Source organism: Branchiostoma floridae, chromosome 1 (assembly GCF_000003815.2).
Source record: "Branchiostoma floridae strain S238N-H82 chromosome 1, Bfl_VNyyK, whole genome shotgun sequence".
Taxonomy (NCBI): domain Eukaryota; kingdom Metazoa; phylum Chordata; class Leptocardii; order Amphioxiformes; family Branchiostomatidae; genus Branchiostoma; species Branchiostoma floridae.
The window spans coordinates 13,940,506-13,964,979 of record NC_049979.1 but is presented as its reverse complement, the minus strand read 5'-3'; the positions used below and the strand labels follow the sequence as shown (position 1 = coordinate 13,964,979).

General features: G+C 44.0%; 3 protein-coding genes across 4 annotated transcripts in view; all 3 read left to right on the top strand.

Annotated features, from left to right (window-relative positions):
- Positions 1-16,461, top strand: part of LOC118415341 (usherin-like) — a gene marked incomplete in the record, with an annotated part of 51,892 nt that extends 35,431 nt beyond the window's left edge. Inside the window, 22 exon segments of the mRNA XM_035819853.1 lie at positions 278-499; positions 613-880; positions 1,071-1,234; positions 1,435-1,644; positions 2,218-2,435; positions 2,789-2,997; positions 3,267-3,646; positions 4,053-4,240; positions 4,582-4,802; positions 5,103-5,260; positions 5,527-5,724; positions 6,214-6,386; positions 6,708-6,921; positions 7,249-7,356; positions 7,822-11,093; positions 11,423-11,670; positions 11,849-12,072; positions 12,472-12,648; positions 13,019-13,096; positions 13,458-13,702; positions 14,047-14,310; positions 14,799-16,461. Coding sequence (XP_035675746.1) covers positions 278-499; positions 613-880; positions 1,071-1,234; positions 1,435-1,644; positions 2,218-2,435; positions 2,789-2,997; positions 3,267-3,646; positions 4,053-4,240; positions 4,582-4,802; positions 5,103-5,260; positions 5,527-5,724; positions 6,214-6,386; positions 6,708-6,921; positions 7,249-7,356; positions 7,822-11,093; positions 11,423-11,670; positions 11,849-12,072; positions 12,472-12,648; positions 13,019-13,096; positions 13,458-13,702; positions 14,047-14,310; positions 14,799-14,882 — 7,523 coding nt within the window.
- Positions 16,462-17,255: 794 nt separating this feature from the next.
- Positions 17,256-20,011, top strand: LOC118415723. The gene is made up of 7 exons (XM_035820483.1): positions 17,256-17,500; positions 17,623-17,745; positions 17,966-18,229; positions 18,667-18,789; positions 19,075-19,344; positions 19,615-19,737; positions 19,844-20,011. The coding sequence occupies exons 1-7, from the start codon at positions 17,342-17,344 to the stop codon at positions 19,961-19,963; spliced, it is 1,182 nt and encodes a 393-aa protein (XP_035676376.1). The 5' UTR covers positions 17,256-17,341; the 3' UTR covers positions 19,964-20,011.
- A 1,928-nt stretch (positions 20,012-21,939) lies between these two features.
- On the top strand, positions 21,940-23,658 carry LOC118415890. Of its 2 annotated transcripts, none has more exons than XM_035820810.1 (4): positions 21,940-22,029; positions 22,350-22,569; positions 22,830-22,955; positions 23,371-23,658. In XM_035820810.1, exons 2-4 carry the CDS (start codon positions 22,408-22,410, stop codon positions 23,524-23,526), a joined length of 444 nt encoding a protein of 147 aa, XP_035676703.1. In that variant the 5' UTR covers positions 21,940-22,029; positions 22,350-22,407; the 3' UTR covers positions 23,527-23,658. The 2 variants fall into 2 exon arrangements, with proteins under 2 accessions (XP_035676703.1, XP_035676713.1); XM_035820820.1 differs by lacking the exon at positions 21,940-22,029 and adding an exon at positions 22,059-22,138.
- The last annotated feature ends 816 nt before the right edge of the window (positions 23,659-24,474 follow it).

Below are 24,474 nucleotides of genomic sequence, written 5' to 3'. Positions count from 1 at the left end.
AACAATTAGCTTTTGTTGTTTTAGGTACCCCTGTATTCCACTATGGAAAGCAAAATATCATTCCTATCCCACTTCATCTAGTGTCTGTGTCAATCTCTATGTGTTTTTCTTTACTTGCTAGTGCTACTGTGCTGGTATTTTGCATCTTTAGACCATCCAGGGGCTAAACGTATGATTTGGTACCTATATATACATGTATCTATACTATCTACATGTATGTCATGTACTTTCTGGCAGAGTTTATGTGACACAAACAAAACAATTTCTTTATCCCCAGGACCAGCAGGCCTGACCCCTCCCACAGTCCAGGTTCTTGGCCCCACCTCCATGTTTGTGACTTGGCTGGCACCGAGCCAACCTAACGGTGCCCTGACCAGATATGTCATCAGGATGCCTGACCCAAGGATCGAGCTGACCAATACCAACCTTACCTCCTACACGGTGGTGGGCCTGGTTCCATACACCAGCTATTCTGTCAGCATTCAGGCTTGCACAGCAGGTAGGGTGGAAATTCTTAACATAATTAGAACATTGTGATATCATAAGACATTACAACATTATATACATTTGTATGTGAGAAAAAAATAATGGAACCTTGACCCCTCCTTGCAGCTGGCTGTACCCAGAGCAGCGCCACCGCAGCCTCCACCCAGGCTACAGTACCTGCAGGACAGGCTGCTCCAGAGGCCACGCCCATCAGCGACTCTTACATCTCTATCTTCTGGCAGCCTCCTACATTCCCAAATGGGCCCAACATCCGATATGAGCTTATTCGTACCAAGACCAGGCAGCTTCTAGTACCAGCACCTCCAGACCTACTGTCGCCCGTGTCTGTGTATTCTGGCACTGGTCTGTCCTATGATGACAGAAGTCTTTCCAGGTAAGGTCATTCATTTCTTGTTTACTGCCAGGCTTGGCTGCCAAATGGCCTTTCATGTAAATGATGTTCTTTCTTTCTCAATTATTATAAGTCATTTGGTGTGGTTATGGTAGATCTTCAGAAGAATCCATCTGCATTTGTATAGATTAAATGGCGAGTTGAATAAAGTTGTTTATCCCCTACCCCCCAGGTACACCACCTATGAGTACCAGGTGACAGTATACAATGACATCGGCCCCTACACCAGTAATGCTACAGAGGCCACCACCCTACCAGGTGTTCCTACCGCTCCTGCCAACCTGACAGCTACAACCCTCAATCACACTGCTATCAGGGTGCAGTGGACACCACCCAGTGAGTTGTAATCCTATTTCCAAGGTTTCATTAACTGCTTTTGCTTACGTATCATTGCAATAATGAAAATCTCCTCTTTTGTACAGTTTTTATCAAAAGCTTTACGGGCTACATAAAAATGCACAACACTTTGAAAATACAGATGCCAAAGATGATGTCATGTACATTAAACAAAATTTATATCCTACTTTCCTCTTAAGGTGTTGTTGATCTACAAGGAGGAGTCCAGAGGTATGACCTCAGGTACACAGGTGGTGGCATGATGCAAACAATGTCATTCCCACCCTCTGACACTGAAACGGTGGTGGGAGACCTCAGACCAAGCACGCTCTACAGCTTCATCATCACCATAGATAATGGTGCCCACACCATCGACAGCACTCCTGCTGTAGCAACTACCATGGATGGAAGTGAGTTGTTCTCTGCTGTGCTTTCAATGATAGGCCCTTCCTCCACCTATCCCTTAGTCTAATGATAAGAATTGGAAAATAAATAATTTTTATCATAACATGCTGATCCAGCTCATACAGCAAATGCAAGAGAATCAATGAAACACAAAATGTTGAATCTTAAGAGATAGAAATTAAATCATAGCTCATTTATAAGTGTACTTCATGAATTTTTCATTGTCTGTGGTGATGTTTTCAGCTTGCTAGCAAAAAATTTCAGTTGATAGCTTCAATAATAATTTCAGCACCAAGGAGAGATACCGTTTTAGTTCACTGGCCTTTGATTAAGCTCAGCAGGGTCAATCCCCTTGTTCAGGGGTCTGTGATTTCTTATAAAATAATCTTTATGGGCAGTTTATGTTGTAATTTGTTTCAGAATAGTTTAACAAAGAAAACAGAATCTACATTTTGCTAAATATATCAAATATCACTTGCATTGCCATTGGAAAGCACTTCAGTACGGCTTCTCTTTAATGTCAATGGGATCTAAAATTGATATGGGAGTTGTAAGTACTCTTGTTTCACTTTCCTTAGCACCTGAAGGTTTGGACCCACCAGTCACTTCAGTAGTTAGCGGCACAGAGGTGCGAGTCAGCTGGACAGCACCACAGACACCTAATGGACAGGTCACAGCCTACAACATCTACGTGTCTGGAAACAACCAGCTCATACAGAACATCTCCACTGGGATGACACAAGCAGGCTCTTACATCGTGGGACAACTGCAGCCCTACACAATCTACACCATACAGGTACATACTTGGGCTTTTTATTTTCACTAAGAATGTTATGTTTTCGGTACCATTCATGTATGTGCATGCACATGTGCTTCTACAGTGGAACTTTGGGTTTTGATGTATTTTGTTCTGAATTTGTCATGAATCAGATGTACTTTCTCTTTTCTCTATTAAATAGAAAGAAAGCCCAAAGGGGATGGTGTCAAGTATTTTGTTATTCCCTATTTGAGCAGAACAGTACAGTTTTGCTGTAGGAAGAATGTCATGTTACATCCATATTTATTCGAGTATGCCTCAGCTTCTTTAAGTTTCCCTTTTGCGTACATACACTCTGACAAAGTTTCTGTCTTTCCTGTTAATGTCTCCAGGTGGAGGTGTGCACGGTGTTTGCTTGTCTGGTCAGTGAGGGTACACTAGTCACCACCCTGGAGACGGCACCATCTGGGATAGCCTCACCCACTCTGCAGGTCCTCAGCTCCAGCTCTATTCGCATGACCTGGTCACCCCCTGCTCAGCCTAATGGTATCATCCAAGGATACAGGATATCCAGAACAGCTTACTTGCCTTGTTCTGTTGCGTAAGTTGTCTCCATTGCTGCTGTCCTAATGGTGTGAAAATAATGTTTGTTCTTGCAGGTCAAGACATCAATAAGTTTTATGATTCTTTCAATTGAATATGGCATTGGATTTGATATTGTTGGTAATCTGGAAAAAATAGCCTCAAGAAAAATGGGGGTGAGCAATGGTTGTCAAAACTTGACAAGTAGAAATACCTTTTTCCAAGCCAGTGCACACAAAAGAGGAACTAAGTCAAATAGTCTTCTAATCTGGATATCTAACTCCCCAGACCTGCTCCAACACCCAACCCTGATGCTGATGTCTGCTCCTACATCGAGTGTGACAGCGCTGAGAGCCTGTGTGGGACCCAGTGTTACTCTGGTGCCCGTGACTGCTGTGATGGTACCCTGTACAACACAGTACCAGGCTACGAATGCTGCAACACCAGTTACATCACGGGGAGGGGTGATCCGTCAGACGTGTGCTGTGGAGGACAGCTCCACCCCCAGCAGGAGAATCACCAGTGCTGCGGTGGACAGTACGTGGAAGTCGGTCCCGATCAGATCTGCTGCCCCAGCCCTGACCAGGACAGAGTGTCTGTAGGCAGTGGTGATGCCTGCTGCGGAGATGTTCCCTTCTACAGTTCACAAGGACAGGTCTGCTGTGGAGGTGAGTGTAAGCAAACAGGAACAAACCTAATATCCTAACATCTAGTATGGATGTGAAGACTGATAACTGACTTTTATATATTACTGATATATATATTATTGATATATTGGTATATCATCATTACCTGCTATACTTCAAGTTATCCACTGAACAAATCACCACAAGTGAAATAATTTCCTTTTACACAGGCAGTCTTTATCCAAATGTAGTCTCTGTGATTTGTTCTTCCTTATACATTATTGATATCTACCATTCATTATCATATTACAGATCAGTGCTTTGTTTACAATATTTCTATACTATTTGGACAGGTTTACGATGGGAGTAAGATTATGCCAACCCCATTGTGTTTAATTTGATAATCTTTCTGTGGTGTTTATAATAAGCATTGTTTACTGTTGTTTAGGCATGCTGTTTGATGGGTATGAGCGTCAGTGCTGTGGAGGCAGCATGGTGCAGGAGGACATGACATGCTGCGGGGGGGAGGAGGATGGCCAGGCCTATGCTGCAGACTCCGGAAGCTTCTGCTGTGGCAACTCGTACGTAGCTGCTGCCACCACCAGATGCTGTGAGAGTGACAGTGGCAGTGCCAGGGTAAATAACAGCCTAGCTTGTGTCTACTTCTTTTAGATACTTGGCAATAAAATTGATGTCTGCTATCAAATCTTCTCAAGAACTTAACATTTTAAACACTAGTCAAGTTAGCATTGCTGTCATAATGATGATAAATATATCATTAAAGGATTGATGCTCCATAATGTCCATTGATAAGCTACATCCTGCCTGCCTACCTACCTACCTAGTCCCTTGACCTCCTGGTCATTGTGGAGATATGGTAGACATACACCCCCATGAAATTCCCTAGTGCAATTATTACGATTATTACATGATATCTTAATTTTTGTTTATTGTTTTTTCGGTTCTTCACTTGACAGGTCCATTCATATGACAGTGAAGATGACAAGAACAATGACAACCGTCAGTGCTGTGGATTGAACCTGATCCGGCCCGACTTCTCCTGTTGTAACAATGTTGGGTACAACAGTGCCACCCATGTGTGTGCTGACCGACCATATCGCATCACTTCATCATTCAGTGACTGTGGGGATGGAGTAACATGCCCCATCAGCCAGACTACAGCAGCATATTGTAACAGGTGAGAGATGTTGGAGGGATGATCAATTTGAACATATCATGCTATTTTGGATTATGGTACTTAGTATGACACAGTCACTGTAGTGCCAAGGGAATGCATGTATAATTCTAAAGGCAAATACAAAATGGTCCTGGTGTAAAATATACAGTAAATGTTGCAGCTGTATGCTTTGCTTCTAGCTTTAAGGACCAAGACCCCTGGTTGATACATGACCCCGCTCAGGTACATTATGTTACCTTACATGATATCAAATCTTCTTTTGGTACTAACTTATGTCTCGGCTTATGCTACAATCTGCAGATGTGACTTCAGCACAAGCTCCAGTATATGTACAATAGTAGAGGGGGCATATGATGGGGCAGTCTCCTCCACACCCCAGCCCACCTCCAACCCTGGCATCTGTACACAGGAAACATCAGATGTCTACACTGGTGGGACCAATGTCTTCATCTTCACAGGTCAGGACTGATTAATTTGTTGTCTGCATATTGATGATCCTGATAAAACAATCCAGGATTACGGAAATCCATACAAGTCCCAAAATTTAAGCAACATTTAACCAAAACATTAGACTGCTTGACAACATTTACACTTGAAAACTGGTCATAGGTCATTCATCATAGTAGCAAAACAAAACTGCCAAGCTTATCAACCTTTATGTAGGTTATATATAGCACTACCAATTAAAAGAGGTACTAATGGCATCATGTTGACTGCTTTTCAGACAATGGCCTGGAGCCGTACACCCAGTATGAGTATCAGGTGGTGGTGGTGAATGCTGGAGGGGAGGGAACCAGCGACGCCTCCATGGCACGAACACGGGAGTCATCACCAGAGCAGGTGTCTCCACCCGAGTGGTCTGTTACAGAGGGGGAGTACAACGTCGTCAACCTTGCGTGGGATGAGCCAGGAAAACCCAACGGTAACCCAGTTATCCCCTCACACTCACTTACTGTATCATTTGATAAAAAGCAGTGCATAAGATATTTGACCTGTAACACATGCAGAGTTAAAGGTCATGATGATAACTAATAACTCTCTGACAGAATGTAAGGTCAGAATGATTTTATATGTTGCATTCATGATGCTATTCTTTTCGTTACTTATGTTCAAGAAGCAAATGGCCTTTTTTGTTCAGTTAGTTTGACATGTGCATGACCCAAGTTCACCCAAGGTCAGCCTTATTTCTTTCTTAGCATATTCTGAGAAATCAATCATCAAGTTTATACTGGTCTTAACCAAAGCTAAAGGCTAGTGTGAATATGAATCCCAGAGAAAAGGTCATTTGTACATACTCTTACTAATAACTTTTGATACTAGGGATGCTAAAGGCACTGTCACTCATTAATGATACGTTTAGTGTCTAGATACATGCTATCATTCAACTTGTTGACTGTTTTCTACCCCATAGGTGCGATCATTCGCTACTCTCTGCTGCGTGCGGACGGTGCCGGTCAGATCTTCAGGCAAGTGTACCAGGGACTGGCCAGGCAGTACCGAGACCTGGGGAACATCAGACCCTACCAGGAGTATATCTACAAACTACGGGCCTACACCAGTGCTGGGTTTGGGGAGAGTGAGGAGGTAATTACTACATAAACAATCTTCATTCTTTAATACAGATTTTACGTGTTTCTTATTTTTGGTTTATCTTTTGTATAGGGAGCATTCTTTTGTGTTGAAAGAGAGCTGCAGCTAAGATGACATTTCCAAACCTTAACACCCTACAGTAATCTAAAATATGCAAACCACATTAGACAAATGCACATTCTGTTGCCCTCTTAAGATGTTGTGAATCTAGAAAGTGGAGTCAAGAAGTATGACCTCAGGTATACAGGTGGTGGTATGAGTCCTAGCTGGTGGAGAAATAGCCCAGCTGATATTGATTGTGAAATGTTTTTTCAGGTGACAGTTGCTACCCTTCAGATGGCCCCCGCTCAGGTACAGCCTCCTGCCATTGTGGCCGTCAGTTCCTCCCGCCTCAGCATCACCTGGGGAGAGCCAGGGCAGCCCAACGGTATCATCCGCGAGTACCGTCTGAACCTGGTCAATGAAACATCCCAAACTGTGTTATACACACAGATGGACATGGATGATCCCAAGGAGTACCTACACACGGGTAAGTGAAAACTACATTTATTTCCAGCCAATTGACAGTAACGTATGAGCTGAAGTGAGATTTGGTATGAAGATAACCTTACAGGCCATATAATTTTCCCCTGTAGCAAGATCCATCCCACTGTTAAAACGTAAAATATAACAATCAGAAACTGTACAAAATATATCCATGTATTGCAATATTTCAACTTAAAGTTCTGTTAGTACATCACAATTCTAAATGGTTCAAGAGCTGAGACATCTTTAGTTATCACTTACATATACCTTATATCTCTCAAGAGAATTGTTTCACAGAATTGTACTTACACCTATTAAACCCTTTCTGCAGGTCTGGACCCCTACACGGAGTACAGTTACAGCCTGACGGCCTGTACAGCAGCTGGGTGCACGACCTCTGACCCTGCGGTGGGCATGACAGGACAGGACACTCCACAAGGTAGGCTCAATAAAAGTTTACCCATATCAATGACACTTGTTGAAGAGCTTCATCAATGACACTGTTTGAAAAGTGGACAAAACAAATACAGAAGACATGTTGCGTATCATTTTAGTGCAGATATAGAGTTATTCCCCACCAGATTTACACTGTTAAACCTTTAAACTTTCCCAGGTTCAACCCCTTGTAGTCATCCTTGCATTTTTGGACATGATAGTTGAAGATAGATTGTTTACTTAGTTATCTGCACTCTCACTCATAATGGCAAAGAGACTAGGATGGGCTTGGAAGAAAACTTTAATGCTAAGAAACATGAGCGGAACCCTAGAATCTATGCCTCTCGGCCGTGTTAGGCTGAGTCACGCGAGGGCGGAGGTCACGGCACATGCGCAGCTAATAGCTAGATTTATGCAAGCCCAAATCAACACGATTAAGTATAACATATTTCTTGTGTTGATTTTTCAGAGGTGTCTCGCCCTCGATTTGTAGTGGTGAGCTCAACTGAAATTGAGGTGTACTGGTCAGAACCAGGACGTCCAAACGGCATCATCACCCACTACCAGCTGGTGAGGGACGGTAGTGTCATCTACAGTGGAGGTGACATGAACTTCACTGACTCAGGTCTCACGCCAAGTACAACCTACATCTACCATGTAGAGGCTCACACAGTTGTGGGGACTGGACGGAGCATGCCGGAGAGACAAGCAACCCCCTCCAGCACACCTGAAGGCATCCCTGCTGCTGATGTTACTGTCATGAGTGATTCTGTGATCTATGCAGAATGGGATATCCCTGCAGAACCCAATGGTATCATCCAAAACTACTTCATCACCCTCAACTATGGGATGGAAGGAGGAGAGAGAAGGTCTGTAGGGAACCAAACATTTTTCAATGTAACAGGACTGACACCGTACACTGAATATGAAATCAGGGTGATGGCATGTACTGCTGACTGTGGGCTGGGTCCAAAAGTGTTTGCACGGACTCTTGAAGCAGCACCAAGTGGCCAGGAGGCCCCCAAGTTGGTCGCCGTTGGACCAAGAGTTGTGGAGATATCATGGGAACCTCCCCTGCAGGCCAATGGGGAGATCACTCGATACCAAGTGTTCAGGAGAGAATTCGGCACCAACCAACGTCTGCTTGTCTTGGAAACAGCCCTCAACCAAGAAAGAAAAGGCACCGACTCAAACCTCCAACCATACACCCAGTATGAGTACAAAGTGATCAGCAGAAATTCCCAGGGAGAGACAGAAAGCCCTTGGACACTTGTAAGGACACTTGAAGATTTGCCATCCGGGATGCAGAAACCTGCTGCTCAGGCAGTTGGGGCATATTCTATCAGCATCTCTTGGGAACCGCCGACCACACCAAATGGTGAAATATCACAGTACATTGTTCAGTACCAAGAGCAAAGCAATGACCCCACCCTTCCAGAACCTATTGTTACTGCTGTGACAGTCGCAAGCCCCAGACAACAGGCAACCATCAGTGGCATGAAGCCGTACACAGAGTACAGAGTCCGGGTCACAGCCATGAACAGTGCTGGTGCCACAACCAGCCCTTGGACACCAGTCAGAACAGCAGAAGCTGCACCAAGGGGTGTTGGACTGTTCTCTGTTGTCAAAGCTACCGATGGCAACTCAATGGACTTGTCTTGGGACGAACCCACTGAGCCAAATGGAGCCATCACCGAGTATCTCATTTACGAAATTGGTGAAAATGGACAGATACAAATGCCAGCACTATATATAGGTGTGACCAAGGAGTATACTTTCCGAAGACTGACACCATACACAACATACACATTGATTCTTGAAGCATGCACATTGGCGGGATGTGCTCGCTCCGAGAGACAGGCACTGACCACTGCTGAAATTCTTCCTGATTTTCTTCCAAAACCAACAGCACCACAGCTGAATGGCACACACGTCGTCCTTACCTGGACAAGACCTGTCAACCCCAATGGGAGAATCATCAGATATGAAGTGATAAGGCGACTAACACCACGGTCTTTGGGCCGCAACATCCGACAAACAGGTGAAAGTGTTGTCTATGAGACCACAGACACAGATCAAGATAACTACATGTTTGTGGACAGTGACCTGGCCCCATACACTGTATACGAATACAGAGTCAGGGCCCACAACAGCATTGGCTCTGTGGATAGTGACTGGATCCGTGTGGAAACTGCTCAGGCTGCGCCTGCCAGTGTCGAGGCTCCAGTTGTAGAATACATTGGCTCAAACGCTCGCACACTGAGGATAAAATGGACTGCACCAGCCACACCCAACGGAGTCATTGTTAGCTACCAGTTGCAGAGGAATGACAGCGCACCCATCTCTTTCTCAGCAGGAGACTCGAGGCTGTTTGATTACCAGGACCCAGGACTGGAGCCCTACACTGTGTACAGCTACACAATAACAGCATGTACAGCAGGCGGATGCACCACCAGTCAGCCAGCAACCAGACGCACATTGGAGACTGCTCCTCTCCAAGTAGAGGCACCTGTCATTGCTGCCATCAACTCCACAGCAGTGCAGGCAACATGGTCGTATCCCAGAATACTAAATGGAGAGATCAACAACTTTGAGCTGAAGGCTGACGGAATAACCAGATGCTCTGGGTTGATTACCATGTGTGTTGTTGACAGTCTTATCTCATACAGAGAGTATGGCTTCACTGTGAGAGCTTGCACAGGAGGTGGATGTACGGACAGCCCAACCACTCTTGCACGCACAACAGAGGCCCGGCCAACAAACCAACAGTCTCCAACCCTTCGTGTGCTGAGTTCAACCGTGGTGGAAGTAACATGGGATGAGCCACTGTATCCAAATGGTGTTATACGACGGTATGAGGTCCGAAGAGATGGAAATTTGGTTTATGATGAGAGTGAAACAAGGTACACCGACTATGGGCTTACCCCTGGAAGACAGTACAGCTACACTGTGGAAGCCTTTAACAGCATTGGTGGTACAGGACCCAGCCCACCAGCCATAATCAATACCATTGCAGACATTCCAGCTGGACTGGACCCACCAGCTCTCACTGCATTATCCTCCACTGCCATCCGAGCAGAATGGATGCCTCCAGCATTTCCCAATGGAATCATTCGAAACTACACCCTGTATGTTGATGGGACCCCTCAATACACGTTAACAGGGGACACCTTCCAGAGGGACGTCTACGGGCTGCAGCCATACACACAGTATGTTTTCTACCTGGAGGCCTGTACATTGAAGGGCTGCGTACAGAGTACAGCTTCCAGGGAGTATACCAGAGAAGCCCCACCTGTAAACCAGCCTCTGCCAGTACTTACACAACTGGCTGACTCTCTTGGCGCCATGCTTGGTATCCAGGCATCTTGGGGTGCCCCCAGCAACCCCAGAGGGATCATCACAGAATACCGCCTGTACAGGAGACAGCAATCCGCCTCCAGCCCTGTGTTTGTGTACAACGGCTCTGCAGCCATCACAGTCTACAGTGACACAGATAATTCCCTCCAACCTGCTACATTTTATGAGTACATTGTGGTATCAGTTAACCGTGCAGGCACCTCCTGCAGCAGCATTCTCCAGTGTCCCTGGCAGTCTGTCAAAACGGGAGACTCACGACCAGAAGGCTTACAAGCACCAACCTTCTCATCCGTCACTGGAAGCCAGGTGACTGTGAACATTGCCCCTCCAGCAAGACCAAACGGAGACATTGTGAAGTATGACATCCAAGCCAATGTCTCAGGGGTATGTACAGTCTCTTTAATTTCCATATATAGAGTTTTCAGAATGCAATTTTGCTGATTTGCATGATTTTGACATGGTTCATTGTTGATAAGTTTTAAAGTGTTTTTTTCATGAGCCCAAATGTCAAATAATATGACGTTCGTTTTTAATGCATGGATAATTGGAAGGACTTAATTTGATGCAAGGCAGTCAGATAGCTTTTATTTAACAAGAGTTGAAGCTTACTGTATACAACAACACATGCATTAAGGTATCAGAGTAAGTTAGAAGTATTGATACAAGATTTAACATTAAAGTTGGAATTTACATTTGTGCTTGCTTGTGTTCAGGTCCTCCAGGTTGTGGTATCAACTGTCAGGATGCCATGGGAGATCACAAACCTCCATCCGTACACCAACTATGAGTTCAGGGTTGCCGTGTTCACCAACGGTGGATCCACTCTCAGTCCACCGGCATATGTGAGAACACTGGGGGCCGCTCCCACAGGACAGGGTGCACCAAGCATACGGAGGACAGACACTGATGCCATCTACCTCACCTGGGACTATCCTGACAACAGAAATGGTATCATCAACAGGTAGGGCTTGTTAAGACTTCATTCTATGTACTTGTTGTGAAAACGATATTGTTTATATCTAAAAGATGACTCTTCATGTGTTCATTTTTAACTAGTTTGTTATTACAACTGCAGAATCTTGAAATTGATAAGAGAATATCAGACTATTTACTTGAATGCATTATCCCCCCCCCCCCAGGTTTCAGTTGCGCCAGCGTCGTGCATGTCCCCTGACCAGTCAGCCAGTCACCCCGTCTCGAACCTGCACCACCCAACAGGAAGCAGTTGTGTACAACGGTCCCCTGCTGATGTACAACGCTACAGAGCTGGTCCCGTACACCAACTATGAGTTCATGGTCACTGCCTTTAACGAGCAAGGGGAGGCACCATCTAGCTGGCAGCTAGGGACAACATTACCTGCCCGTGAGTCCTCAATAGCAATAGCTTTCTACCTTACTGACATATTCAGCAACGAATCAGCATATCTAGTACATGTAGCTATCAAACCTGCTCAATCAGATATTTTGATGTGTCACTATTATATTAGATGCTTGAATTGGCTCTTCTAATTTCATAATCAAATTGAAAGGAAGTGCTTGTGAATCAGCACAGAATGTTTTAGGATGCAGATGAGAAAAACAGTTTAACTGACTTCTTTTAATTCCTCCTTAAGCAAAACTGAATGAATAAAAACTCCATTTCATTGCTATTGTTTAATTGCACTATAGCAATTAATCTGCTTGACATATGAAATGACAGTAACGGAGATTTCTTATTAGTACTTGTTTGCTAATTTGTTTGTTACCAATGTTTTTTCTGCAGCACCCACAGCTGTGAATGTGCCAGACATAACCAGTAACCAGAGCTATGTGCATGTGGACTGGAGCGATGCCTTCAGTCTGAACGGCTACCTGGAGGAGTACGTCCTGTTTGACAATGAGGAAATCAGATACAGCGGGCTGAACACTGCTTATGACATCTACAGGAGCAGTGTCAAAGGTAGGGGGAAAGGTCCTTCTTTCTCACTGTAGAGTATTCAATGAACACAAGTAATAGGAGGTTATATTTCTGAAAAAAAAATTATATGACAGACATTACAAATGTACTATATTGATGAAAACAGGTTACGTCCATCAATAGAATGTAAGGAAATCATATTTACTGTAACAGGTGAACTAAGAACAAGTGTCACTAGGCAGGAATTCATAAGGTTCATTGCTCCCATAAGCTATTATTGCAAGTTGTATCCTTAAACAAGAAGTATAAGACCCTGTTCATATATGTATTTAGTCTTCTGCTTCACAAAGTGATTGACCATCCATACCCTGTCATTCAAGAAAATGAAATAATTACTTGTCTTCTCCACCAGTGTATATCATCCGTGTTGAAGTTCGTACAACCCAAGGCCAGGCTTCTACTGTAACAGCTACTTACAACCCAGACACAGGTAGGTCACAGCTTGTACAATGATAAAACTCCTGGGTGCTCATCTCACCTGGTTATGATTCATGCTATCACCAATGCAAAAAACTCAGTGGACATGTTATCATGTTATCCCTCACAGTTCAGCTGATGGGACACTTGGTGTAAGCATTGACATAAATATGGAAAACACAGCTTACCATGGATCGTATAATTTTTTGCCTTTTTATACATGTGAACCAGCACTTGTTTTTCTTTCAACCCACTTTTGCATGTTTTATTTCCCCATTATTATCGTAATAAAACTTTTCTTTCTTCCATTTTTAAACCCCTTCAAGATCCTCTGTGGTCCATCCCTAATTGTTATTTCCCCCCGTGTGTCCAAGGTGCCGTTCTGGTCCCCACCCCTGCCACCAGGGTCAGTACACCATGGTACCACAGTGTGTGGTTTGTGGTCACTGCTACACTAGTGGCCATGATTCTCCTGCTCATCATCATCGCCCTGTTCCTGCGGAGAGCTGGCACCAGGAAGCCCCCGTATGAGCGGCAGCGAGCGCCCCTGGCTCCCAGGCAGAAGAGAAGGACGCCCCTGGCTGAGTGTGTTTACCCTGCTCCGGACGGCAGCATCATGGTAGGTTGACATGCAGCACTTCAAGCACACTTAGATAGTCTGCTTTTAGATTAGGTGGCAGTTTATAACTGAACAGAGGATAACTTTGCATTGCCACATTGTCAGCAATGTCAGTAAAAAATGCAGAATCAATTCAAAGTTATCAATAGCCTTATAAAATGTTGCTTCTCCTGAAGAAGGTATATTTGATTGAGTGAAGTGTCTTCACAGAGAGTAAACATTGCCATTGACTAGGAACATCACAAGAAGACCTACTAAGGCCCCTACAGAGTGCTCAATACAATGGGTATATCAATGGGTATTGACTTTTGTAGGCTTATATTCTGTGATTTATTCTGTTACAGACAATGCCAGCCATGAGACCGCCCACTGCGTCCAGTCGCCACACCCGCAGCATGGGCCGCACCAGCCAGGCCAGCTACTCCCACCTGAACCCAGCGTACGCTCACATGAACCCAGCCTACTCCCACACCTCCTTACACAGCAGCAGGAGCGGCATCATGGACCCACTGGAGGACATCGTCGTGTCCGACAAGCTGTCGGGAAAATTCCTGGATGACGATGATGATGCCATGTGGGATGGTCATGTGCCTGCAGATAGTGGCCTGGTCAGTATGTACTCTGTAAGTATCCTTCCTTCTAGTCTAGCACTGATCTCATTCCACCTTCACTCTAGGCACTAATTAGCACTAACTGTTAACATTCCCCTATAGCTAATTCTTAACTCAAGGACCCTCCCATCATCCCTTTAAATGTCTCTACATCTTCAAATATCTCATCATCATCATTGGTCGATGATAAATGGCAAAATAACACCCCCAGAACAATGCACACTAGATGGTAATGATCAAATCAATTAGAAATATTCTCAAGAGAGAGAAAAATGCAACGATGATGATGATCCATCTCTGTGCAAAGCTGCTATATATGGCACATTGACTGTTTGGGATTTGCAGCATGGAAAAGTCTGCTCAGAATATGTTATGTTTGAAATTTCTCGCTTCTAAGAAATGTCATACAGTTGAGAATATGAATGCAAGCATCCTGGCAGTTGCCATGTAGAACACATTGTGACCAGACCTTGTGCATGTTTCAGTACGACCCTGATGAGGTGGAGAGCAGTGATGGCAGCGTCAGCTTCCAGAAGGAGCACACCATGTTCACCGACACACATCTATGAGGGCAGGGGTCCAAAGAAATCATTGTAGCATGAACTTAGGGAACTTTCCAGGGTCAATATCTGCCACATTTTACACAAAAGAGTTTGCTTTTGCAGAAGGAATCCCCACTTTGATAAAAGGTGAGAAATCTAACCTAAAAGAAATTGTGGCCATCAAACCCTGGAAACATTCCTTAATAAACTTGTACAAGAGACTATTTTTTTACCAGGTTTCTACAGAATGATTACCTCCATGTGTCCAAGATGGTGTATGTACATGTTAGATATTTTCGAAAGAGTGCCGGCAGACATTTTCTGGAGATTACAAATCGCATGTCCATTTTTGATACCAGAAAAGCATTGTATTGTATAAAATCTTTTTTCACTTGCCAGTGATGTCCTGATCAGTTTGCCTTGCCAGTTAGTATTTCAACTGTTGTTTATTAGTTGCAACAGACACAATTCTTGTAACCAATTATCACCATGAAGGAGTTGTTGTAACCCTCGGAAAGAAACAATGTGTCACAGGTGTGAAAATTATACTTCAATGAATTTTGTACAAATATGATACTGTACCAGGTATGAAAGCAATATGTTGGTTTGTATAGAGACTTTGCAAAAGGTTGTGCACCTACACTGCTCTATAACAGGTTAGATATGGCATAAAAGGAATGTAAGGGCTCAAATTGAATACACATGTATGTATTTTAGAAGGGGTTACCAAAATGTTTAAGTTTTCTTTTGATTGTTCTCCTCACATTGTTCAAATTACTCCTACCCTTGCAAGGACATGAACATGCACCCTCAGCTGCAATAGAAGTTTTTGCCATTACTCCGTAGCAACTTGCCACATTATAGCAATATTACGTACAGCAGCATGTTTTTCTGGGTTTACTTGCGAACAAGCAATGATGCCAAGAACTTATGCCAAAACTCTTTAACAGCAAAAAAGAAATAATCTTGCCATCAAACATTTACCACAGAATAGAGTATGGTGATCTCACAACTTTTCACTGGAGACAAGATTTAAATGAACTTCCACTTTATGTGGCTTTTACCTAATGTATGTGCATTATTCAGCTTCTTGGGATCTTGCCATAAGGAAGTTGAATTACTAAGAGTTCTTTAAATGATTCCTTGAGGTCCATGCTTAAACTATGATGACGTTTTTTATATTAGAGCTTCATGATGGATTTTCTGGCAATTCCCACAAGCACTGCTGTAGGTAGCAGTTTGATCTATGCACCAATAGATAGATAACATTCCTGTTTGACACAGGTTTAAGACAGTGAATATTTGCTAAGTTGTGATTTTTATGAAACAATGTAATACCTTTTGTTGGATGATTTACCTTTGATATTGTTGTGAAATTTTCAACTTAGTTGAGAATTTGTGTGGAGTGTTTAATATTATGTTCACATTGTACATGTACCATATAAGTGCCAAATTGTTATCTGTACAATTTTGGTAGTTTTGATTGTTGCATGTATCGAAATTGATGGAGACATCAATGCAGGATTTTATTCGTTGCTTTGTGTCTGTGTGGAAATTTTGTACAAAGAATTTTGAAGAAATAAATTGAGATTTTATTAGTTATAAACGTGTACAAATTCACCTTTACTTGAGTGACAACGGCTGCAAAACAACGGTTATCTTTGTCTCTCTCATTTACTACGTAATACCAATGACTTTGTAACCATAGATTGAGGCAAAGAACTATAAAGCCAATGGCACAACCCGCTGTACGTGGTTTATGTCCGTACGTTGTTTGGGTAGGCCACGTCCGCCACATGTTCTGAAAACGTGGGGAACGAATGGCAAGACCAGGGAGGGAGTACATCTCAGCGCACTTCACTCTTCAGGTAATAAGTATGTGGTCTGCATGCCGTGATCGATTGCGTGCATCGTTCGTTGCGCAAGTGGTGAGTTGTACATGCTAACAACGGGCGATCTATGTGCGATTGCCACGTTACCGTATGCAGGCCGTACTCATGTGCTGCGTACGTACGGTTTCCTTACTCTACTCGCTGTATGGGACAAGCGCGCAGCCCGAACGCAGAGAAAGTTCTGAATGCATTTAAAGTCCTACGGTGTGCCTGCGTGCTCCCAAATCCGTTGGATTCCGAACGATTTCGTCCGGTACTTACCACTTAGGGCGGGTTGTGCCCTTAGCTTAATGCGTAACGAGGACTACGTTGTGCCAACTCAGGCTTCTCTCCGTCGGTTGAAAAAGGTACTATTACAATAATATTTTTGTCCTTGCCCGATTCTATTTTAGCTGTTAGTTTATCAACGACCCACGTATTTGAGAGGCAAGTAAATACTCACGGAATGCCTTCCGCTCTATTGATTGTTCGTGATAATAATATTCTCAAGGACGCTGCCGGCGTAGCGTTTGCTCTACTTCACATAGGTGATAACAAAACTTCATTTAAGGCTGACATAAACTGGCCTGTAGTTTGAAAATCGTCCCGGGAATCATGTTCCGTGTAGCGTGTCTGTTGGCCCTGGCCTCCCTGGCGGTGGCGTACGACGCAGGTCTGCGCGGGTCTGTTTACTTCGCTATCGATGGCATCAACCGCCGCAGCGGGCTGGACAACCAGCTGGTCTTGGAGGAGGTGCTGCGTTCTGGTGAAGAGGTAGAAAATGTTTTACTCTTACCAATCCACACCACAAGCTATTCTTCAATTCGTTTTTTGTGCAGGCCTTTTCCTTTCATGCTATTGCCTTGATGACGTGCTGTTGTCTGGTCTCCTCCCAGATCGTGTCTCGAGTGGAGACCCGACACAAGTTTGCTGTCCGCCTGGCCTACTCGGACTGCCGGAACGGTGCGGCTGATGCTTTGGCAGCCTCTCAACGGTGCCCCGTGCCGGACCCGCACAGGGTGAGGGGATCATTTGTGATCGTTTACGCTGTGCTCCAGATTTCATTGATCATTGATGACAATACTATTTCATGGCAAATACAAAGTTACTAATATCTAGTTTTCCCAGGATAGTATTGATCAGGTAATGGTATTTTTGCAAGAAATTAAATTACTAACACCAACGTCAGTCAAAATTGGCACAAACTCTAGTTCGACAAGCTCTTCTGCTGTTTTTCAGAGTGTGGAGTGCACGGCTGCTGTGACTCAGGTTCTGTCGGACGCTGGTGTAAGCAGGCGACTTGTCGTTACCGAGTGTGGCGGAGCGCAGGCCCTGACTGATGAGTCTCTTGGCCCTCTCACCGATGCTGTCTCTGCCAGCGTGCCGGGGACGTACGAGGCCGGCACGCGCGGCTCCATCTACTTCGTCATCGACTCCATCAACCAACGCAGCGGGCTGGACAACCAGTGGGTGCTGGAGGAGGTGCTGCGATCAGGAGAACTGGTAAGAAGTGCAAGCTGGTCGCTATTGTTAGTTTATTCCTCGTGGGTTGTTCATTTGTGCGGACTCTACTGAGCAGCCAGAGGGACATGGTTTTGGTGTTAAGAGACTGTCGTTGAGACAAATAAGAAATCAGTCGTACTGCTGCAAGAGATGAAGAAAACTGTGCGTAAGTCTTTAGCACAGACAAGTAAAGTTGTCATGCTGTATGCTGCTCTACGCTCATCAACTGGTAATGAGCAGGGAAGCTCATGATATGGGGCACCGCTACTTGATTAACGTTAAACAGTTTGAAGAAGCTATTTGACTGTTAACTGGCTTTTCGGTATTCTGTTTTGTTAGAATTTTAGTTGACGATCTCTGTAGGCACTCCGTTGCAATATGTGATGTCTTCTATTGATATTTGACAGTAGGAAATGTTTTTACACTTCGCACTCCAGGTTGTGTCTAGGGAGGAGTCTCGCCACAGTTTCGCTATCCGCCTGGCTTACTCCGACTGCCCCAACGGTGCAGCTGACGCCATCATGTCCGCCGAGCGCTGCACTGTGCAGGATCCACACAGGGTGAGACAACTGTGTCTTTTTTCTCGACTCCGTGTCGTATCTACACCGATGACTAAATGGCTTTGTCCTGTATGTCTATTCAATAGACTCTGTAAAAATTTAGAACGTTGTGATTTGAGCCCTTTGAAGCTATTGATCGATAAGATGATCATAAGGATGCATTATAAAATAAGTTAAGCACATTTTGCAGAGGAAATGCTCGTAGATTTTCAAACGATAACTAGGAGTAAAGAAAGCATAACTGTACAGTAACTTCACAGAGTTGTGCTTGGGTCTTCTCTTCAGAGTCAGGATTGCAAGGGCACTGTGATCCAGTACCTGTCGGACAGTGGTGTGCGCAGACGCATTGCAGAGCTGGAATGTGACGCGGTCCAAGCCGTGTCCAAGCGGGACGCCGTCAGGCCCGTCCTGTCCGACAGCCTGACGGCCGTTTCTTTCACGACGTACGATGGCGGAATGCGCGGGTCCATCTACTTCGCCATCGATGCCATCAACCGCGGCAGCGGGCACGACAACGTGTGGGTGCTGGAGGCGGTGATGAAATCAGGAGAGCAGGTATTTCTAAATTTTGTATTATTGAAAATTATTGATTGATAGAGACACTCTGTTCTAACTGTTATCTGTCTGGACGAAATTTGACGTTTGTTTCTCAACAATGGGGAAACTTTGATGGAGACCAGAAGCTGACGTATAATAGATTTGACGTGGGGTGGGGGTGGTTAGGCATGGCAATAGTACATAAAACATTTGTTTGGAAATTAATGATGACCATACCTATTTGTTTTATATGCACTTCATATTAATACACATTTCACAAATTTGCAGGAGGTTTCCGATGTGGAGTCTGTGCACAGGTTCGCCATACGCATCGCCTACTCCGACTGTCAAAAGGGAACCATGGATGCGCAGACGGCCACCATTCGCTGCCCTGTACCGGAACCACACAGGGTGAGTTATACAGAGCTTCTGAATTACATGTATGCGTCTATTATTCACCATCAGCTCAATACGTGTCTGCAGAAAATGTTGCAAACTTGCCCTTTCTCGTTAACAGAGCCAAGATTGTACCGGGTCGGTCGTGCAGCAGACGTCGGACTCCGGGGCCGTGCGCAGGCGCGTGGAGAACGTCCAGTGCGGCGTGCCCACCCTGCAGACATCGCTTATCCAGGGCTGAGCAGACAGCCACAGACTTACCACGGAATAAACACATTGTCGGCTGATATTGCCTTGTATTTAATTGGAGATATATGTAACGTTGCAATGACATCTCACATATGATATCTCAACATCTGTATGTAATATGGATCTAGCCTCAAGCCATCGTATTGGAACGATGATTTCCAAAATCATGATTTTATAGCAGGGCAGTGGAAACTTTTCTTTGCTACATTATAACACTATCTCTGAATGAATGTGGCAAAGCTAGAAATAGAATTTCTCCGCGCGCTTTCTTATAGGTAACACCAACTCTCATAATTCCATCAGGTGCCACCATACCGCCAAATCAAAAAAATAAAATAAAACGTTACAGAGATTGTCCTGAACACTTGAATATCTGTATTGTTGATTGCTGAATTGCTGATACTACATTGGTACTTTCCTTTAAATAACTTTGAATTCATGTATTTCTCTGACGTTGCGGTATTATGGCCGGTCGAGTTTTAGGCGTATATAGAAACTTAATTGCAAATTCTTGTCCGTGGGCTAATTGCAGGTAACGTGAAATGATGCAAACAATGTACAATATTGCAGGTATCTAGTTTAAAGCTAATTCTAGAATTTTGGGTTTTTGGCTTCGACTTCTTTTCCGAAGACAGTAGAAGACGAATGATCCGACATTTTCTATTATGTGTGGCTTTTGTAATGTTAGAAGGAGAATTGTTTTGTTTTTATCAGTGAACGTGGAGAAATTTGGGTGGAATTTGGTGGCGTCTTCAGACAGTTTTTTTTTCTTTCGCGATCGTAGAACTAACAGTTTGAAATAATTTCGTCTTTAAAGCGCAAGAACGATTAGGCAAACTCGGTGGGATTAGTTGGTGTTGTCTCTCATCTAGCCCCTTTAATCTGTCCATTGATCAAGTTATGAAATAGAAGCGGTGACCACCGCCAACACGGTCAATGTGACATGTTCAATTAGATAGGAGCGACGTGACTGTAGGATGCACAGACTTACAAAACACACCCACTCCGGAAGCCGATCTGCACGACGGCCAATGATGGAAAATCCACCACAACACGGCAGCTGAACGGGCTTCCGTCATAACCCGCAACGTTTCGGTTGTCTGGTTTTGCGGCTGTTGACGGAACCTTTACTTTTTTTAAAGCAAATGTTGCCTATCTTAACTGCAACGTCGCCAGACCAAAACATTAACAGCTGTATGAGTCGTTTGTAGGCATTTACTCCATCCTGTGACCTTTGGCACCCTTTTGCACAACAGCTCAACCACGGTGGCACAACAGCCATATTGAAATGAGTCGACCAACCCACTGATTGATGCCAAATTGAAAACGTATTTTCGGTTACTGTCGACATTACCCTTGTCACAGGCACGATTGTGTCAAGAGTTGTGACATCATCACAGGACTCACTCAAATATTGCTCTTCTCGTGTCGTAAGAATGCAGTTCGATCAGCTACTTAAAAACAGAAATATATCCCCATCATACGACCTTACTATTGATATTTACTACTACTAGATGTTTTCATCGATCACTTTCACGTCAAATAGATTAATTTCATCTTTGTATGAGTGTCAGAGGAAAACAACTTTCATATTCCATGGCCATAATTTCCTACATCTTAACTGTATGAAACTATAGCTAGTATACACTAGTTCCAATCATCTAAGAGCGCGTCCAAAATGGTGAATAATATGGCAGTTTTAGATAAACATGACCCACAGTAAAGACGTGACGTGATGATTCAATACCAGCTGGCCAGTTTCTCACTACTTACGTCATTACCGCTATAGATAACCATAACTACACAGATAACTTATCTCTACCTCAGGATGTGTCCACAGTCACCAGGAAGCTTCAAGCCCGGGCAATGGCTATCTACAATGTATACTATCTATAGGGGCTTTGGAATGTACTAGTATATGCAATATATGTATTCTACACATGGCCATACGTGGCTATACTAGGTCATATCCAGTAATGCCGATACACTTAGTAAACATGTAACCTTACTATTTGCACGGGATATTCCAAACCCAAAATTCACGAATACTAGGTCTGGGTAGGTGTTGGGTAACGTTTTTGGGGTATCTTCAGTCGCACACACAAGTTGCACACACAAATTTATTTGTCATTTGTCAATTCTGATCTCCCTTCATAGTATCATTTAGGTAGTTTCCAAGTTTAAGCCCACGTGAGTTGGGCAATTGTTTTTGCATGACACAATTAAAAGTTGATTTAAGAACATAGAAAATTTGTCAAACTAAATATAGCACTTTTTAAAATTGCTAACTTTTCATGCAGTCGTGTTATCAGCTATCTTCCAGAAAATTGAAGGCTGAGTGATGTTTACCAGGCAAATCATTCCGGTTTTCCCTGCAGGTACAGGTATAACAACAGCAGTGAAGCACGGCACACCTGTACCATTTGAAGCTACACGATGCTGGGCCTGGTGTGTGTTTTGGGGCTGCTCTCCCTGGCGGCAGGAGCTGACTACCCCGCCGGGATCAGGTTCTCCGTCTTCCACGTGGTGGACATCATTAACGCCAACAGCAGGCTGCCGAACCTCTATGTGCTGGAGGAGGTCATCCGCTCAGCTGAAGTAAGGGACAAAGATATGAGTAGAATGTGTTGTAGTCCAGTCGTGCTGTGCTTCGGATCCTTTCGCACAACTTTCCATGTTCATTCACTAAAATACCCGTATTTCACACGACATGTATGGCACAACTACATCACGCTGACATTACCGTCAGTGTCACCATTTTGCAAAGAAACATGAATGATACGATTAAAACTCTGTGTGTCGGTTCTTTACTTCGGTATTCATTCCGACGATCTTGCAATTGCTCCAAACCATTCCAGTCCCCCCAAACTGAGCTGACCTACCAGAAGTTTGACATCAGGCTGGGCCTGTCCGACTGCCGTAACGACCCGCTGATGCCCGCGGTGGAGGCCGAGGAGAAATGTGTTGTGAGCGACCACGGCAGGGTAAGTGATAACTTCTATCTTTACGTACTTATTGGAACTTAAACAAGGTTATTGCCTGTTTCCTTATCATTGCACTGTTCTTAAAAGTGGGGACCATAGGCATTGTTGATTCCAGTGTTTTCTATAAGAAGACTTCCTTATATGTATTATTTGCATCTAGAGCATACTTTTGCAAAATTCCACAATTTTATTTAGTGGTAAATGAAAGGAATTTCACACCTGTGACATGAACTTCACCATGCATGGATTATGTAAATAATAAAGACAACATCTGTATAAGATTAAAAAAGGCTTTAGATATTTCACGGAGGTATGAAGTTTCCGAACTCTTGTTAGATGTAGCATTATTTCAAGACATGCCTACGAACATTCGTCTTACTACTCAATTTTGCATTTTAACACGAACTGTCTGCAGAACCTGATGTGCTCCTCTGAGATTGTCCAACACAACGCTGTGACGTTGGAGGTAGAAGGCTCCGGCAATGTCATCGAGGACGATCAGAACGTCCGGCGGGAGGTCAACTTCGTCCGCTGCCGCGCAGACCTGAGCACCCTCCCCATCACGGGTTGAGCACCGCTTCTGGGTCTGGGCAGGAAAAGATATCGTGTAGATAGCCGAGAGGTTTGCCTTACAATATCTGCTTGGAGATTTCACAAAATTTGCAATGTCTGGACATGTTCTGATTAAAGCAAAAGCAATAAACACCGTTGTTATTGTGTCCTTCCTTGCCCTTCGCTTTGCGGGATCAACCTGTGTGTATAATTACATAATTTCCTAAGATACATATGTATGTGTTACATTGACACAGGAATCTTAAGGTACACAAGGCGTGTCAGCTGCTTTTTAACTCCACCATGCTAGATGGCGTTATAGGTATGGAAAGAATGTTTCCTACAGTAACACTGGAAATGATTGTCGAACATTTGTTTTGTGGCTCCACAATTAAGGTAGACGATATCTTGTCTTATTTTTCCTTAAGAGCTTTGACTTAAAAAGGTGTTTCTACGAGTTAATGTTACATTTGTTATGACATAAATCACCTGTCAACTTTTCCTGCTGAACTGTTGAGTATTGGACAATGATCGATCATCGTGACCCAGCAGTAAGATGACTCTGCCGTAAACCGGCCATCTCTCGTAAATTCCGTCCGTCTACATCTGAAGAATCCAAAAGGACAGCGCGTTGCTAAAACTGGCTAGCACCACAAACACTTTGGTTCTGGAACTCCCAGGGAATGTAGTGGCTGTCAGACGTAGGTAAACATCACCATTAAAGTGACCCTATAACCCCAGCATCGGAAGTGCTGCTGTCAACTGGGCGAGGCGGTCTACAAGGTCATTGAAGAAAACTCATCTCCCACAAATTCGTCAGTGCCAATTAGAGCTGACAGCAACAACAATTATGGGTTCATTATCCGGCTTGCCAGCATCTTGTGTGACACTTCCCTGTCGTCGTAACCTTCGCCAAGAAGGTTATGTTTTCGCCGCGGGTTGTTCGTGTATGTGTGCCTGTCTGTTG